General features: G+C 37.2%; 2 protein-coding genes across 5 annotated transcripts in view; one reads left to right on the top strand and one right to left on the bottom strand.

Moving 5' to 3' along the window:
* The window catches only part of LOC131031102 (protein FATTY ACID EXPORT 3, chloroplastic), an 88,139-nt gene that overhangs the window by 49,788 nt on the left and 18,508 nt on the right, over positions 1–19,843 (top strand). The gene's annotated exons all lie outside the window — the stretch shown is intronic.
* Positions 10,280–11,875, bottom strand: LOC131857192 (uncharacterized). Its single transcript, XM_059209403.1, has 2 exons — positions 10,881–11,875; positions 10,280–10,750 (listed from the first exon to the last, which is right to left on the bottom strand). The coding sequence occupies exons 1-2, from the start codon at positions 11,502–11,504 to the stop codon at positions 10,382–10,384; spliced, it is 993 nt and encodes a 330-aa protein (XP_059065386.1). The 5' UTR covers positions 11,505–11,875; the 3' UTR covers positions 10,280–10,381.

Raw genomic sequence — 19,843 nt, forward strand, 5'->3', positions numbered from 1 at the left:
TGCAATTGATAAATATGAAACCAGCCATTGAACTATGGAGATCTTTTTCCAACACAATGAAAAGAAGATAGTCCTTCATGAGTCATCTGGTAAAGGACCTATGGAAGTTTCAGCTTAGAGGGTGGAACAAGTTTTTCACAAGGGTCAAGTAGCATGGGCAGCTGAATGTTTCATCACCAATACACACTCTTCTAGGGAGGAAGGAGTCAACAATATGCAGATCTAGTCTATTTTGAGTAAGTTTGGTAAGGTGCTCAAAGATATTCCCCCAGGTTTACCCCCTGATAGAGGTTTTCAACATATAATTGAGCTCGAAGGAGCAAAACCTGTAATGATCACACCCTATCATTATAAAAAGGTGTATAAGGAGGAAATCGAAAAAGCAATTAAAGAACTCTTGGATATGGGACATATAAGGCCTAGCTCCAGCCCTTTTGCTTTATCCGTAGTGCTGGTCAAGAAGAAAGATGGAACTATGAGGATGTGTATCGATTATTGAGCACTAAACAAAAGAACCATGAAGAATCGCTACCCTATTTCAAGGATTGATGAGTTATTTGATGAGCTACATGGGGCAAGGTATTTCTCCAAGATTGATTTGCGTTCAGGATACCACCAAATCAAGGTTAGAGACGAGGATGTGCACAAGACATCATTCAGGTGTCATTATGGGCATTATGAGTTTTTGGTGATGCCATTTGGTCTAACCAATGCACCAACAACTTTTCAATCATGTATGAACCATGTATTCATTCTACAATTGAGGAAGTTTGTTTTGGTCTTCATTTATGATATCTTTTTTTTTGGTCGGTTTCTTTTATGATATCTTGATTAATAGTAAAACTTGGGAATATCATTTGAAACCCTTGGATTAGGTGTTGGGTACTTTGGAGCAGCATTCTTTCTATGCCAAAGCTTCCAAATGTGAGTTGGGTTAACGCAAATTTTGTATTTGGGGTTCAAAATTTGTGCACAAGGAGTTAATGTGGATGAAGAGAAGATCAAAGCTACCAAGATTGGCCTAGACCCAACAACCTAACTCAGCTAAGGGGATTTGTTGGGCTGTGCAGCTACTATAGAAGATTTGTAAGGGGTCTCTCACAACTTGCTGCCCCCTTAACAAATCTATCAAAGAAAGGAGCATTCATATGGGCTCCAACAGTGCAACAAGCTTTTGATAAGCTCAAGGAGGAAATGAGTTCATGCCCCATTTTGGCAATTCTAGATTTTTCACTTCCTTTCGTTTTGGAATGTGATGTCTCAAGTGAAGGGATAGGGGCTCTTTTGATGCAAAATAAACACCATATAGCATATAGGAGTAGAAAGCTTAAGGAGGCTGAGCGTAAGTTCTCTATTTGTGATAAGGAGATGCTGGCCATCATGCGAGCTTTAACCAAATTTAGGCAATACTTGGTTTGTGGTAAGTTTTTGGATAAAACTGGTCATAACAGCTTGAAGTACTTCCTTAGACAAAGAGAATTGAATGATAAGCAGCAAAAATGGGTAAGCAAAATTCAGGCTTATGATTTTGATATTGAATATGTAAAGGGAAATAAATGTAGTGGCTGATGCACTATCTAGAAAACCTCATTTGCATTCTATTACTGATTTATTTTCTGATTGGAGGTCATTAATTACAGCTGAGTATGTCAAGAATTCTTTTGCTAATGATATTTTGGAAGATAAAATGCAAGATGACAGGTTTAAGGTGGTAAACAAGCCAATCCTCTATAAGGGATGTGCGTATATTATGCTCGAATCCAAGATGAAAGGAAAGATTTTGCAAGCTTGCCATAATACACCACTTGTCGGCCATTCAGGGTTCTACAAAACATATAAGCAAGTAAGGGAACGATTTTCTTGGGAAGGAATGAAAGGGGATGTAATGCACATGTGAGAGAGTGCAAGGAATGCCAACAGAGTAAGGTAGAGCATGTGTTTCAAGTTGGGTTATTATAGCCTTTGCCCATTCCAAACCAAAAGTGGGAAAGTATATCAATGGATTTTATCACCGGGTTGCCAAAAGTGCAAGGTAAGGACTGTTATATATGGTGGTTGATAGACTCACAAAGTATGCTCATTTTTATGCTATATCTTCAGAATTTAGGGCACCTCAAGTGGTGAACTTGTTTTATAGAGACTTTTTGACTTCATGGCTTGCCAAAAACAATTGTAAGTGACAGGGACAACAGGTTTCTTAGTATGTTTTGGCAAGAACTTGTCCGTTTGACAGGTACAAAATTGACACCTAGCACCAACTATCATCCACAGACGGACGACAAACTAGAATAGTGAATAAGTGGATTTTGAGGAACTATGTTACAAGTCAGCAAACAACATGGATTAAATGGTTTCATTTGGGAGTTATTGCTACAACACAACTTAGCATATGTCATTTGGTATGTCTTCAAGGCACATTCTGGTTATGATGCTACTTCATTTGTAGATCTGATTTTTACAGATAGTAGAGTGCCTAGTGCAAAAGATTTGGTTCAGCAAAGCAAGGACATTATGGAGCCCCCTCAAAGAAAACTTTTAGCAAGCTCAAAATCAACAAAAAATGTATGTTGATAGGCACCGTACCGAAAGGACATTTGAGGTAGGAGACTTGGTGTTTCTAAACTTGTAGCTTTATCATCAGTCCTCAATTAAAGGAAGTGGAGCAAAAAAGTTGAAACCTCGTTTCTATGGGCTTTATCAAGTTGTAAGAAAGGTTGCGTAGGTAGCTTACGAGCTGGAATTACCACATAAGTGCAGAATTTACAATACCTTCCGTGTTTCATGCCTTAAGAAGGCCCTTGGACAATAGATTACCTCTTCAATAGAGTTACCCCACTTCATTACGAAGGCAAACTAAGCCTTGATTTTGAGACAATGTTGAACGTGAGGGAGAAGAGGCTAAGGAACAAGGTGATTCTAGAATACTTGGTGGAATGGAAAGGGTTACCACTACAAGATACTACATGGGAAGGGATGGAGATCTTTGAGCATCCCAATGTGAAATTGCTTGTGGTCAAGTAGTTTAAGGATGGGAGGATTGTGATGAGCCTACTTTGTTGAGGCTAGTTGGCCAACCTAATTCCGATTGTTGTTGGTTAACACCATTGTCTTTTGTTTTTGGTTTATCGATTTAATAAATTGAAATTAGTAATAAATAGAGTTATTGCTACTTTCCTTAATAAATGACCCATTTAGGCCGACTTGTGCTTTGGTAGAATAAATAAAATAAGTTTATTTTTCTTTGTTCTAAGCCGACTATATTAACCGAACTTGGGTAAATCGGCACATCTCTTATTTAAGGAGGTTCGAGGCTGGTGTTTTGACATGCTTGGACAGATATGTTTGCCTTTGCGCATGAATTGGTTCTGGATGATAACTCATGCCATTAGCAGGTTGGGAGGTAGCCCCTAACCTTGCATTTGTTTGTTTGAGTATTCTAGTCATCACGATTCATCTAATTTCGATTTTACCTTTGAACTATTGAGTAGGTGGAAGCTAGCAAGAGGATCCTAGGTTCAGATAAGGCCGTGACACTTTAGGAGGAATGAGTGTAGGCTTATTCCTTGCGACTGGGAACGATTTTTCAGACTTTGTCTTTGTGTGCGGCAAGGCAAAGCTTGAGTGGGAGCGATAGAACTAGTACCATAATGATGTATGATTCAAGTGTTGTGGGGAGAACATAGGAAACCTGGGCTCAAGGAGGAGAGTCCCGAAATTTGATAAAGGAAGCCACTTGAACAAGGAGGATAAACTCGTGGCTAGAACTAAGGGATAAATCAATTGCATTAGATGAGGATTGTGCCCTTTTAGTCCTTCTAGCAAGAAGCTTGTCAATTTGGGTGTTGATGCTTCCTTCCAATTTCCAATAGATAGTGTGCACTAGGGTGGAAGTTCTAGGATATATAACTCTATTTCTAGTCTTGATTAATCTATATATCATTGGTTATTTTTGCTGCTCTATATATTCTGTGGTTGAGTTTAGAATTGCTGCTTGTTATGTCTAGAATTGATTATTCAGTCCTAATATTGTAAAGGGATAACCGAAATAAATATTGGAAATAAAAATCTATTTCTTATTCTTTATATACAAGTGGTATTAGAGCCTTTGATCTTGCCAGCCTAGGGAAGGATGATGAGTGAAAGGGAACACTGGTATAAGTAGCGGGAGAAAAAGAAAGGATCCTCCATGGGGGACAAAGATGATGATGTAGAAGCCTTCTTTAAGAGGTTTGAGGAGTTCCATATTAACATGTGTCTGAATTAATGAGGGAAATGGTCCAATTGTTGAGAGGTGTTAATCAACGTCAGAATTTTTGATAAGCTTGCATATGATAGGGGTGAAGATAGCAACTCTAATGGGGAGAAGTCTACTACAAAAGGTGAAAAAGCATCAGTAAATACTAGGAGGATGTGGGTGAAGGGCAACTTGATCAAGCTAATGAAATGGACTGACTTCATGCTGAACACAATTCTTTGAGTACAACAGTCCAATGACATGACTTTCATAGAGTATTGCAAATTGAAAACAAAAGAAGGGCATAGGAGGAAGGGGTATGATGAAAGGAAGGATATCCAACATCATTTGGAGAAAATCACAATCCACAATTTTGATGGGACAAGTAATACATGAGCAAGATTGTGGCTAGCAGTGTTGAAAAACTTTGCGCATTTTTTGCATACTCGCGAGTACCTGCGAGCCCTAGTTGGCTGCGAGTCACTTGTGGAAAACCTCGGGAACAAGTTTTTTAGAAACTTGCCGCGAGGTAAACCCTATAAAATCGTAAAAAAATCTAGAGACTTGGCGTTAAAATGGGTGCTAAAAATGAAATAAGGATAATGCAGAAAACAAATTTAAATGGCAAGTTTCACTATTGTTTCTTTCTGTCACTACCATGAGAAAGTACGTGCGAGGTTTTTAATATGGTTTTTGGGTGCGACTATAGGGCACAATGATGGCACAACTCTAGGGCAAGACAACATGCGCGAGGTTTTTCATTTGATTCTTAGGTGCGACTCTAGGGCACGACGATGGCATGATTCCTATTTCTGACGATTCCTTGCATTTATTCAATAATATTTCCTTTATGCTGATCGATGTTCATACCCAATCACAACTGCATTGTATGATTATAAAATTATAATCAGAATAGCATCACATGATTATAAAAGATTAAATTAATTAAGAATTGGATTTTTAAAAAAAATTATAATTAAAAATATTATTATCTATAAAGTATAATAATTAGACTTAAATAATTATTAATTTATTTTTCTAAATATATTAAAAATAAATATTATGATTTAAATTTTTTAATAATATTCTATTACTATATGTTTATTTAAATATAATTTAAAAATAAATTTAATGACATTAGTTTTATATAAATGTATGTTTTTGAAGAATATTTAAAAAAAATGTATTTTCAAATGTTTGATAAAGTTGTCGAGTTATTGCTGAGTTTTTCCACGAGTTTTTTTAAAATTCTGGACTTGTCGAGTCCTTGCCAAGTCCAAGTTTTCAACTATGGTGGCTAGAAAAGCTCGATACATATTTCTCCTGGAATCCAATGCTTGAAGAAAAGCTATTGAATTTGCCACTTTGCATTTGGAGGGAGTAGCTCATGAATGGTGGTATCACGTTATGGTAACCAAAGGGCATGACTCTACCGCCACTATAGAAGATTTCAGTTAAAGATTGATCAAAAGATTTGATAGGACGTACCCAAAAATCCATTTCAGGGATCTAGCACAGCTGAAACAAGAGGGCAAGGTGGAGGATTATGTAGTAGAGTTTCAAAAACTTGCTGTAATGGTGCCCGATGTGATAGAAAAGAGTCTCATAGTGCTCTTCATTGAAGGATTAGCTGAGCCTCGTAAAGGATTACTTAAGACTTTCAATCCTATAAAACTAAAAGAAGCCATCACAAGAGCTCACAATTTAGAAGATTCAGTGGCTAGGGACAAATTCAACAGTAAGAGAACGACGTGTCCTATGCTGCCCAAAAGGCCTTTTCAAAGGAATGCAATGTTTCCTAAGAAACCAATAGCCAAGTCCAAGCAAATAGATGTCTCTAAAAGTGAACTACCGAGGAAGAAGTTATGTTTTTCATGTTGAGAGCCTTGGAAGCCAGGACATTGATGTTTGGGAAAAGGGCAAATACATTAATTGAGGTGGTCTTTGATGAAGATACAAAAAGTGATGAATCCGAACCTTAAAAAGAAACAGAAAATGTTGAGCTCTACATCAAGGAGAAGGACCTTTGGGAGGTACTCTCACAACACTTTTAGGAGCATCACAATATAATGCCATTCGCCTTAGAGGAGTCTGGAATGGGTAGAAGGTAACCATTCGTGTTGATAGTGGAGCTACTTATAAGTATGTTGATGAGGAAGTGGTCAGGAGACTTGGATTGAATACAAAAGAAATTGAAGGGTTCGATGTGAAGGTTGCTGGTGGAACAATCCTTTCATGCACATGGAATGTGCCCCAAATGGAGTTGAAAATGGGGGAATACAAATTGAAGGATGATTTTATTTGGTCAGCATGGATATGGAAGTTGTTTGGGGGGTCTAGTGGTTGTATGCAATTGATAAATATGAAAGCAGCCATTGAACTATGGATATCTCTTTACAACACAATGGAAAGAATATAGTGAAGGACCTATGGAAGTTTTAGCTAAGAGGATGAAATGCGTTTTCCGCAAGTGTCAAGTAGCATGGGTAACTGAATGTTTCATCACCAATACACACTCTTCTAAGAAGGAAGGAAGTCAATGATGTGCAGTTCCTGTCTATTTTGAATAAGCATGGCAAGGTGTTCAAAGTTATTCCTCTAGGATTACCCCCTTATAGAGGTTTCCACCATATAATTGAGCTCGAAGGAGCAAAACCAGCAATGATCATGCCCTATTGTCATCCAAATGTGTATAAGGAGAAAATGGAAAATGCAATTAAAGAACTCTTGGATATGGGACATATAAGACCTAGTTCCATCCTTTTTGCATCATCTGTAGTGCTGGTCAAGAAGAAAGATGGAACAATGAGGATGTGTATAGATTACTGAGCACTAAACAAAAGAACCATTAAGAATCGTTACCCTATTCCAAGGGTTGATGAGTTAATTGATGAGCTACATGGGGCAAGGTATTTCTTTAAGATTGATTTGGGTTCAACATACCACCAAATCAAGTTTGGAGATGAGAATGTGCACAAGACAACATTTAGGTGTCATTATGGGCATTATGAGTTTTTGTGATGCCATTTGGTCCAACCAATGCACCAACAACTTTTCAATCATATATGAACTAGGTATTCATTCTACAGTTGAGGAAGTTTGTTTTGGTCTTCTTTGATGATATCTTGATTAATAGTAAAACTTGCAAAGATATTTTGAAACGCTTGGATGAGGTGTTGGACATTTTGGAGTAGCATTCTTTTTATGCCAAAGCTTCGAAATGTGAGTTTGGGTTGACAAAGAAATTGTATTTGGGTTTCAAAATTGTGTTATAATTTGTTACACATATCTTGTATTTATTACATCAAAATAGTATTCATTTTTATTCAAGATAAATAATCTCAACCAAATAAATTGCATTCCAATATACCTGATAGATTTAAGAAAAGAAGTGATGTTCATCAAGTAGCATCACTTGCAAGTTCTTGGGAGAAAGGGCATCAAGTGAGTGCTTTTCCTTTAACCATGGAGCCCTATGGTGCTCTTGCATGCTCCACCTTTTTCAGGTGGGAGTTTACCTTTCATGGGTGAGGTCATGATAGAGTATTGCATAAGGAGAAAGTTAGTGGAGTCTAGTATCAAGGAGTTTCTAAGTCTTTCGGAAATTTAATAGCATAAAAATGAATAATTTCAAAGAGCAACTTTGGCCAAGGCATAGGCGTTTAGAAACTACTACTTTGTATCACTAATCCTAAGAGTTAGTGTAACATGCTAATCTTAAAACAATTAAAAATGAAAGCAAATTACTTTCTAGTTTACAGGATTTTTTTATTTTTTTCGAAAGAAGCTAACTGTTTCAGCTGAAAAGTTAGTTAACTATCTAACTAATCTTCAGCATAAACTGAAGACTCACTTATAACTATACTACAAGAAAGTAAATCTTTTATAATCTAAATAAAGATGCATAATAACAAGAATCAAGCATTTATACATAAGGAAGAGGAAGGATCAAAGATTACTGAACAAATATGCTATCCATTTGGAATTATTCATACAAGTATCGTCACCACTGTGGAGAGGGAAAGCATCATCAAAGGCTTTTACTTCCATAGACCTGGCGATCCCCCGCACACCTTCCATAAGGAAGTAGTCCTAACCTTCATGAGGGGGCAGACAAGGGGCTAGGTCTAATTGCCATTTTCCCAAGAGTGTGGTGTTTAGAACCCACACAACTCTAGTCGGTCACACACTATAGGTGCCTCCTAACTAGCATCACCTTTTGACTAGGGAGTGTATTTGATTCATATGAACTAATGTCCGCATGCAAAGCACTGTGCCACCTTGGCCAAGGTTTAAAAGTTGCAAGCACGATTAACGCGCTATCAGTATTCACCACCCTTACTCGACTTGTTCAATTCATTTAATATGGTTTCCTTTACTTTGCGACTAACCATTTTTGTCTACTGACAATAACAAACATTAGTTCCATAAGAGGTATTCATTTCATGACTGGTTATGGTTATAATAGTTATTTGGTAGCCATCCCTTTCAGCTGAACTTGGACTCCCAACTACCCTTATGCTAAATTATAACTAGAAGTCTTAATAGTTGATGAAAATCTATTCATTTAGGGTTCTTACAAGATATACCATATTAATGTTCAGATATGCAAACAAATTTCATCGATTCACTGCACATTTGAATACTAAAGCATACTATTGTATTTGCATGAAATATTGAGAGGTTGTTACTTTGATCGAGTATTAAAATTTTTTCTTCTATTGCTGACTTATTTAAGACAGATTCATAATTGGATAGCATTATTAACCCCAACCAATCCAGGTCTTCCTGACCATCTTTGGAATATGATTCTCCATTGGTTGAATGTCTTTTAAGCTTTATGTATTTCTTGGGTGCTTTTGATCATAGAGACAGAGATTTTCTTTCACAATATCTCTGTTCGATCCATTTAAGGATCTTTTCTTTAAGAAGTCTGATCATAAGATTGCCATACTTGGCCCCAAAGCAAGAAGTATTCCCATGATTCTATTTTATTACTAATGATGATATGATCTTATTTTAATCACTGGTAATCTACGCTCTGGTAGCATTTCAACATATGAATTATATTATAGTGCAGAAGCAGAGACTAATCTCTTTTCTTTTTATATAAACCAGAAAGATCAGATTCAACTACATACTCAGATCATATATGATTATGTTTCAGATATGCAATTCAGATTTACGAGCCTATTAAATAGCTACTAATCATATCGATTATTATTACATTGCGAATAATGATTCCTATCTTTCAAATCAATAATGCTAATAGATTCACATTTGTATTTCATAGAGATATAGTGTTAACTTAGCATACCTGTAATGGCTTGATAAACACTGAGAGGATTCTGCAGCTTCTGCTGCCTCAGTCTTTGTCTTTCCCCTCCTTACTCGATCCAAAATACAATGTATTTTCCTGGTCTGAGAAATCTTGACCTCACAAGAAATTAACGTATCAGTTCACAAAAATACGATATCCGAGAGAGAGATGCCCCTCATGATACATGCCTTTTAATGATCATCAGCATTTCCTCCAAGTAACATACGTTTCTTGGGGGTTTTACATTGATAGAGGTGAGATTGCCACCCCAAGTTGATTAATATGTATGAATACTCGGCTATAACAGCCGTAGCTTATTAACCCAAGTTGATTAATATGTAACTTATGAATACTTGGGTATAACAGCTGTAGCTTATTAATTCACAATTCTTGTTCAAAATGATTATATATATATGTTGCTTCTCATATATGTATATAATAATATATTTATTTACTTGCATTTATATAATTAAACTAAGTTGCCGGTTCGGGTTCGGGTTCCGGTTCGGGTTCGAAGAACCCGGTACGCCGGTACGGCAAAATTTTGAAAAGGGGTTTGGGTTCGTTTGGGTTCGTTAGTACAAAAACATGTAAATTTATATATATATATATATATTATATATATATATATCAAAGCCTATAAGCATGAATTAAAATATGCATGTCACATAGCATCATATGAACAACAAAACAAACATAAACTTGTAATCATAGCATCATGATCATACCATAATTGATAATAGCATCATATACATCAAGTTTAATATCAAAATGACAAAATATTCAAGTATCATTGTTTCAACTTTCAAAAATATAAACTTAAAAGTTTAATCATCAAATGGATCATCTAATTCTTCATCCTCCTCCTCCTCCTCCTCCTCATCCTCATTGACATTGACATTACATGAGCCAATGCCACTTGCACTTGCACTATAAGTTGGCTCAATTTCCGAGTCATCAAGTGTCAATGCAAGAAGCTGAGAACCAGGAGCATCCAAATCAGTATGCTCTGGCTCTATATCCCACATCTTTGTTTCCCCTTGTGTGTAGTCATGTTGTTTGTGTGAAAGAAGACGTAGGTTGGAATGCACATATACTAAATTCTCCGCTCTTTTTGATAGCAGCCTATTGCGCTTTACTGAGTGGATGAAAGAGTATGTGCTCCAATTTCTTTCTGAAGCAGATGAACTAGCAACCTATGAAGACAAAGTAAACAATTAAAGTTATACATTAATAAAAATAAAATTACTAGCAACCTATGAAGACAAAGTAAACTATAAATAAACTAAAACTTGTAAATTAAAAATTTTAATTAATTAAACTTACTTGTGATAAAACTTTTATAGCGAGGGGTTGTAGGTGTTGGAAGCATGTGCCATGGAAGTACCACCAGCTATGAGCATCTTTCTTGGATCTATGACGAAGTGCATCAACACTTAGACCATTCCCATTTGCGAATTCTATGAACTCATTTGTAACAACATCTCGCAAATCATCATCGGGATATAGTCTAAGAAATGCTGCCTTATACCCATCAGATACTTCTAGATCTCTCCATGGTGGAATCCTTCCTGGTTTATCAAGAAACTGATTGCTATAGTACTTAGGTGTCAAGGCATAGGCAAGAAGGTGCAAAGGAGTGGTCATCTTATTCCACCTCTCTACAATAATTAATTCCAGTTCTTTGAAGAATTTCTCCTGAGGATCATTCTCTTTTTCATTTATAGTGAACTTTATTTTTTCAAGCATTGAATCAATGCCATCATAAATCTCACCTATGCAAGGCCTATCCATGTCTGTATAGCGAATCATGCTCATGATGGGCTCAGTGATACTTAGGAGATATGTAACAAGATCCCACCATTTCTCATCCAATATTCTATCCCTAATTTTTCCTGCCCTCTCAGTGCTACTTTGCTTCCATACAGTCCAATTGGTGCTGATCACCATATTGCATAGTGCCACTCTAACTTTCACAAGTCGTCTTAAGACGATTGTGTTTGATGCAAAACGGGTCTCAGCAACCTATAACACAAATTAATGCCAAATTATTAAAAAATAAAGCCAAACTTTAAAGAAGAATACACAATATAGCTTACACAATGATATTATTAACATTGAAAATTCAAAAAAATCAGAAAATGTAAAATTAAATTACTATTTCACTTACCTTCAATAGCTCCAAATTCGAATAGGTTCTAAAAATCCCTTGAGACATGTGGTGGTTTGTGATGAACATCTGGATGTCCTCAGCCTCTGCATACACATCTCTGATCCATTTTATTTTTTGCCCAATCCTTTGTAGCATAAGATTGAGCGAATGTACCGAACAAGGTGTCCAAAAGATGTGATCATAGCGTTGCTCAACCAACAAACCAGCAGCTCTACAATTTTTTGCATTGTCCGTTATGACTTGGACAACATTGCGGGGTCCCACAGACTCAATGGCAGAGATGAGAATTTCTGCAATAAATTCGCCATCTTTTATTTGGCCCTCACAATCCACAGCTCTCAAAAACATTGCCCCTTTAGGGGACACCGCTATGACATTGATCAAGGGACGGTTTTTAGCATCTTTCCACCCATCTGAAACAATTGTTACACCTGTCTCAACCCACGAATCCCTTATGGGTTTCAATGCATCTTCAACCCTCTTCACCTCTTTCTCCAATAATGTTCCATGTACCTTCTCATAACCGGGGCCCTTATACCCTCTTGGTGCCTCATTAACACTTTTTATCATTTGCTTCCAATATGGGGAGCGAACAACATTGAATGACAAACCATTTGCATAAATGCACCTTACTATATCTTGATCAGCATTGTCTCTACTCTCATTTTGGAATGCGGTTTCTAAAGGCCCTTTTGTTCTTTTACGTGTCAAGGGTGGTTCACTTTGAGGTTCATTTGTGGCAAAGAAGGGGTGGTCTTCTACTACAATACTGGGATTAGAAGGGCCTTGCATTCCCCTTGTTTTCTTTGATGCGGTTTGGTTCAATCTACGGGCTTCCCTCTCTTCTGCTGCCTCATGCTCCCTAATATATTTCATCACTATCTCATCTGGTATAGGTTTACCATTTTTGCCAGGGCATTTTTTGATGCCTCTTCCTTTTATTCCACACAAATGGCCTACCACTCGATAATATGAACTATTACGTTCAATATCACATCCATGGCATTTCCAACGGAATCCCCCACCTCCCGGAAGTTGTTTTATAATGTCCACATATTTCCATAAGGGAGAATTTGGATCATTTCTTTGTTTTGCAATTACTTGTTCATTGCCAATGGAGGAAGATGTAGATGCCATTCTAGTTCCTATGGCAAGAAATAAAATAAACATATTCAAAAACAAAAACTAAATAATGAAAAAAAATTCAAGTTTCATGTTTGACAATTTGTGAAACAAAAATAGTTGGAAAAAAATGTTTAAAAACCTACCTCTTGCTGCCAATGGAAGCTTGAAAATGTATGGAAATGATGCTGCAACACTTGTTGAAGCTTCTAAAATCAGTCTTCAACTCCTCCTCTTTGATCTTGGAAGCCAAATTTTGTTCAACCTCTCTTCAACCTGCTCTCATAAAAAATTTGTTTGCAACACAAATGAGGTGAAATGTGTCAATAAGATGTTTTAGAAGTGTTTTTTAGGTTATAATTTTCGCTTTTTTAAAGGCGGAATTGAAAAAAAAATAAAATTTGGTTTGTTTTTTAACTTATTGGGCCGCCCAGCCACGCGGGTTCGACTGGGTCCGCCCGGGTTCGACTGGGTTCGACCCCGGGTTCGACTGGGTTCGACCCGGGTCGAACCCACCCTGGGTTTTACGATTATTAAAGGAATAGACCAAGAACCGACTATCTGACTGGCATGGTCATGGCTTTACTACCCCGACATAAGGTAACAACAGACTAACCCAAGGCCTACTTATCTTTAGGTTCATGGTTCGATGGCAAGTTTGATCTTTTTCAAAGTTTGCATCCCTCTCCTTGATGATATTCTCCCTCACTTCTGAGGGCGTTATGATTCCTGCATCCTCTTGGACATACGAATGTAGCTAGGCCGAATCTTTACCTTCCAAGATTCCTCTAAATAAATAAAATAACATTATTGACAATTCAATATTCATTTTCTTAAATAATTTCATCTCTCTAATGTTTATATCAACTGCAGATGTTAGCAATATATATATATATCTCCAAAAAAAAAAAAAACTTTCATGTAAAGAGGGATGCAACAGTTTGGATGACACAATATTGTTGTATATCTCTAATCTAGGTCAAGGACAATTCACTTACACATTGCCTAGTACAACACAGCTATACTTGGGGTGAAGATAGGGCTTACGTAATACCCAAGTTCTTTGGGAAGACCAACTCTTAACCACTAAACTCTCGCATACATGACTCATTAAAGTTCGGTTATCATTGCCTGCACAAGATTAATGGGAGCAGATGAGGTTAGTGTTGGAATCAATGAACACTGAGAGGGGGGGTGAATCAGTGTTCTGCAATCTTTAAACTTGTTAACTTGTCCTTTTAACTACTTAATGCAAATGAATGAAAGAAAGATGCAGAAACACAAAGCAAATATCCACAACACCATAACACTAGGTTTTTTACGTGGAAACCTGGTTAAGGGAAAAACCATGGTGGGGATGAGACCCACAATATCAATATACTCTGCAGAAGTATAGAAATATTACTGAAGGGGAATGCACATGCATTCAGGCACACTGCCTAGAGCTCACTACTCAATTTACAATAAGGGCTACAACCCCAGAAGGTTCACTGCCTTACAAAATGATTACAAAAGATAATTAGAATGTCTGAACTGATAAACAACATCTGCAAATGCCAAAATATAGTTCCGGTTAAGCACAAAGTACACAATCTTACACTGCTCTGCTATACTGCTCTGTTCTGCTATATTCCAGAGCACAAATCCTTTACTTGCCCACGTGAAATTGTGCACAATTGCTCACAAATACTTTCCACACAACCATTGATATCAAAAATGACAATATCAATCGCTCTTATATATCCGCAACATCAAATTAGGTCTTCTACATGTCGGCCCAAAAATGCATAACACACAAATGAAACGTGTTCTCCAAGTCGGTCAATCCGAATTCCAATGCATATGCGGACCAAAAAGAATTGTCCACACGCTACCATATGTCGGCTAACCATCCTTGAACACAAAAACAATCACCAAGATCGATCCACATAATCCGCACAATGATTATTCACGAGACTGCTGATGAACACTGTTCTACCCAAAAACCTGTATACTGGACCTTCTAACTCACTCAAGAATTATCACCGGAGGCCACAAACCTATAATAAGGTAAATAACACTTCCATAAAGCTTCCCGGAGATCTGCAACACAAAATATTTAACACAGATGAAACGCCAACCAAGATACTGGATACTACCGGAGATCCTGTTCTATCTCATCGGACCTCAGCAAAGCTCAATCACACTTCCGGTATGAACAAATCATGAACAGCGGATGGGATTTCTGACGTCAGTTGCCATCAATGATAACATTTGATCATCTATGCATTGTCTCTTGCCAACAGTTAGATCCCTTCCCGATCCCCATAAGCCATGCCAAGCATCATTGTTGACACAGTCACATGATTGTGCTTGCCTCTGCAACGTGTAGGTTGATACGAGATAGGCTTGATTATAACATATCACAAGCTAGTATGCAACAAAATGAACTACTATACTTTCTGAGTTCAACATTAATCTCTTATAACTCTCTTCAGGTTTAATTTTGACTCATCATTAAAATGCAAGTTTCAATACTTAACACAATTGCAGAACAACAAGGTATAAAGGAAAAACTTAACACAATTGCAGAACAACAAGGTATCAAAGCAAAATATAAGCACTCTGTTTATTTTGTTTGTCAGTGCAGCTAGTCCTCGTGTCTACACTATCTATGGGTTGAATGTCATTTCACATCGACTCCAATAAGGGGTTCTACAAGCTCTTTTTGATCTAGGTTTCAATAAACTAAGATTACAATTTCTGAACCAGATCAGCTGAACCATGCATTTTGATTTAGTTGTATATAACCCTGGGATCAAGCAACAACCCATGTGAATTTATTACTAACTTTTCTTTTGGTTCTTTTTTGAAGGTGGTTATGGCCGTTTTCTGAATATAAGCAACATGAAATATTTAGCTCTCCAGTCACATGCAGCTAGTTTCAGGCGTCTACTTAACTCTCATTAAGTTTCAGTGTTGCTTTATTGATAGATTGAATCTCTTTTTGTTTCAAACTTGAGTGCAACAAACATGAATTTCAGTATTGCAAAAAGAAAAGTAGTTTCCACAGTTTATAGACTGCATTATATCAATCCTCTTATATGCCTACAACCAATTTACTAACAAGTGCTTTCTGTTATAACTCCATTCTGTAAATGATATTTCATCATAAAAGGGAAGACAAATTTCTGCTCATCACAATCAATCATTTAAATTATCATTCATGCAACCGAACAGTTCCATATCTCACTTTGGCATTGTCTAATGAATTCAAGCACAGAATGTGTGTTGCTTAGTGTTCTTTCAGAATCTACACTCAACTCAATTTAATATCCTTGTATTGGCATATGAGAGGATGGGTCTTGAACTGAGTTACTGGGTTCGCCTGTTTTGGTCCATCCACCCGAACCGCCCGGGGGTTTGTCTGGGTTCGCCTTGGGTACGTACCCAAGGGTTTGGGTTCGCCATGTATGAACCCAGGTACGAACCTGGGCGTATCCAAAGGCACTGAGCACCAACACAACAAAACAGACATTTTTGACCTTTTTTGGCATCCAAAAACTCTAAAATGTACCTAAAAGCACCCCTTTTATCATTGGGTTTTCCTCGTGGATTGATCAATGATGAAGTAGCATACTATTAATGTTCTTCTTCTGCCATTTTGCATTGTTCCATCTTCCATTTCAATTCTGAACTATCAATTGGCATTTGGCATTGATCAATAATGAAGTATCATACTATCAAATGTATTTAGTTTTATAATTTTGTATATTTCTTTAAATTTTTGTATACACACACACATGTACAGACGAACCCGACCCACAAGCCCAAAGGGCAAAAAAAAAATTTGCCTGAACCTGAGCCCGAACCCAAACTGGTAACTTAGGTCTTGAAGGGACAACACACTCCAAGCTACAGACAAGATGTGGCTGTGGCTTGGCCTTTACAAAGTCCATACCCATAATTTTCTATTACATTCTAAAAACTCAGACCAAACATCATTTCAATTTAAAATCAAATCAAAATTGCCTTCATGACCGCCCAATACAATGTAGCTAAAATTAGGCAAACTAAAACTTGCTTTGAAACCCATTTGACTGAAAGCCTACATAATGGTGAACCCTATATAATGCCAGGAGCAATCTTTAACTTTATCAGTGCCATAACCAATGCTGGAACCCATATTTAGCATACAAATAGATAGCAGAAAGGATAGCAAATAACAATTACTTGTTGTGGAAGCAATACCAAACAATATCCTGGTAATAGCAGCTCTCTACCATGCTTCATGTTCACCCTAACTGCTTCCTTTCAGTCCACACTTGCCTAAAGTCAAAACAGAAAAAGAGCAACACAGTTTCATCCTCAAACTCTCTGTAATATTGCAAATTTCAGCATACAAAAACTCCTATAAGAGCAGCTTCATTTACAACGAATTTTGGGATGTTTATTATGGGCTTAGATCCATTATTGGGAGCCCTTACTACGTGAGAACAGCATGCAAACTATGCAGTAGTACCTACCATGAGTTGAGATGCCATGGCAGTTGTTGAGGAAGAGAATTGTGACAGCCATGGTCGCCACCTCTCTCCCTTTTCTCCCCAAGGGCATTCTTGACAACTAATAAGGGCATTCTTGACAACTACATCTTTTGAATCAAGGACATTATTACACTTACAGAAATCCAGTTGAATAGAGAAACTACTTGCTTGTTTGTGCCTATCCTTCAATAAGAAATGAACTTTAGTCACCTACCTACATAACTCCAACAAAACCAACTGATTGTTGGGATTCTTGGGGAGCATGTAGAAAGTGAGGTGAAGCATAACGCCCTGATATAATTGAAATTAGGGTATTAAACCAATTGACACACTTTGAAATTGTAACCATGGCTTGCTTTGCTAACCTGATATGCAGCTCTTCATCTATCTTCCTAACATGACACATCAAGATGTCATTTATACTTCGTGAGTGTGCTTAAAATCTACCACTTGTCTGTGAATACAGTTAGTGATCAAGATGGCCCAATACAAGTAGACTTTCCCTTTGCATATTGTACTCATGATGTAAAACACCCATTCTTCGTACTTTGGACATCCTTGCCTCCACTTGCCTTGTCACTTGATTGAGAAGATTGAGCATAACAGCAAGTTCTTCCTTAAACTTGTTCCTTCTAAATGCTTTTGGGACTTGTTTCTTGGTATCTTTTAGCCAATGTTTGTTGACATGCTTTTGGCATTCAAGGGTTTTTGTATTCCATATCTCGTCAGATTTAACCAGATCTATTTCTTGGGTTTCTTCATGCAATGACAAACTGAAAATGCTCTCAATGGAGTTGGCATTGAGCTTGCAAAGGACTTTCCCGTTCAATGAGCCTGTCTCTTGCCTTAGGATTGTAATGGTTGACACAAGTGACAACAAATTGTTGGCTTTGTACCAAAATTGGAAAGGAGGCTGCCTTGATGAGACTGCTATACTGAAGTCTCTTTGCTATCTTATTCCTTTCCAAATGTGTTCCTCCAACTCTAGTGCTTGGACATTAACACATCCCAAATAGGTATCTTTGATCGAATAATATGCAGACACTAATTTGGAAGGAGCTTCCACCATTTGGAAATCACACTGAATTTTTTATTTTTTGAGAAAGGCGCCAAAATTCTTATCTTACACTTAAAAAACTTGCTGCACCTAACATCTGATTTTAGGATCAAAAAACATATTTTTATTACTGAAAACTGCTATTTTTCCACTGAAATTCCAACTGCTCTGTTGTCCAAAACTGCTGCTTTATGCAACCTAAAAACAGTTGTCATATATATTGAGAGCATAATGAAAGGAGCATAAAATGTTCAAAACAAGAAATTGAAGACACCCTGTCCTATGATAGAGAGCACCGTTATTTTGACTGAAATTTCTACTGCTATGTAACTGAAAACTCAGCCTTTTGACTGCACAAATTGCTGATGTATGTTGCAAACCCACGGCTTTGACACTGCACAAACTGCTGTTATAAGTGAATGATAAACTTCTGTTTTGAGTAACTGAAATTCTTTATTTCAAATGACTGAAAACTTGCATTATGAATCTTGAGTGGTACAAACGAAGGTTGAAATCCTAGGCATTTGTTTTGACTAGTTTCACCTTGAAATCCCTGCTGTATTGTAAATGGAAATGACTGAAACTGCCTTCCAATCTTGCAAAACCTGCACCTTGTAATGTAATGTCCTCTTTTGGGAATTACCCTAAATTTTGCCCTAGATTCACAAGTTCAATAAAAATAAGAAATGCAATAAGTTAGAGATATACCTTTACCCAAAAATGTTTAATCAAGATAGATCCTGCAATCATGTTAGACAATTATCAAAAATACAATTCATAAAATCAATTATTACTACTAGGGGTAAAGAACATATATTCACAACCATTTTAATCATATAATATCTATAATTCATCATTAGGGTTCAACCATAATGAGGCTCAGATAAGGAGACATGATAGGGTGCCTGAAGCAATCCACACACTAAGCCCAAGAGAGGATATACCATCCTTCTTGGCTCCATATGGCATTCCGTCATCCATCCTTCATGAGGTGGTGTACCTAGTGGGGAAGCTTGTCCCTGCCCTCCCCATTCGTGCTACCTTATTCGCTCTCCTATGATTGAGACTTCTTTGAATCCATTCCTACTATCAACCATTGTAGAGGTTGTAGGAGAAACCACAATAGGGTGCCTGGAGTATCCTTCCCATCTAAGCCCAAGGGTGGGATACACCTTGCCCCCCTTGGCCTCATGTAGCAGGCTGCCAGCCATCCACCATGAGGTGTACTTAGAAGAGGACCTCATATCAGTTTCTCCCTCGCATTCCCTCACTAACCTCGTCAGGATTGATTGAAGCAATTGGATGAGCAGATTAGGACTCTAGACCCATATCATTGCCTACATCTAATATATGAAAGGTTATGCATCAAATACATTTATTATACGTGCATATTATGGGTTATATTAATACGTGA

The sequence above is a fragment of the Cryptomeria japonica genome, chromosome 7 (genome assembly GCF_030272615.1).
Source record: "Cryptomeria japonica chromosome 7, Sugi_1.0, whole genome shotgun sequence".
Taxonomy (NCBI): Eukaryota; Viridiplantae; Streptophyta; class Pinopsida; order Cupressales; family Cupressaceae; genus Cryptomeria; species Cryptomeria japonica.

Excerpts from the sequence above, each read along its gene's own strand:
- LOC131857192 (XM_059209403.1), bottom strand. The coding sequence starts at position 11,504 with ATGGTGATCAGCACCAATTGGACTGTATGGAAGCAAAGTAGCACTGAG. Across the intron at positions 10,751-10,880 it reads CTATAAAAGTTTTATCACAA|GTTGCTAGTTCATCTGCTTC; the intron begins GTAAGTTTAATT and ends TTGTCTTCATAG.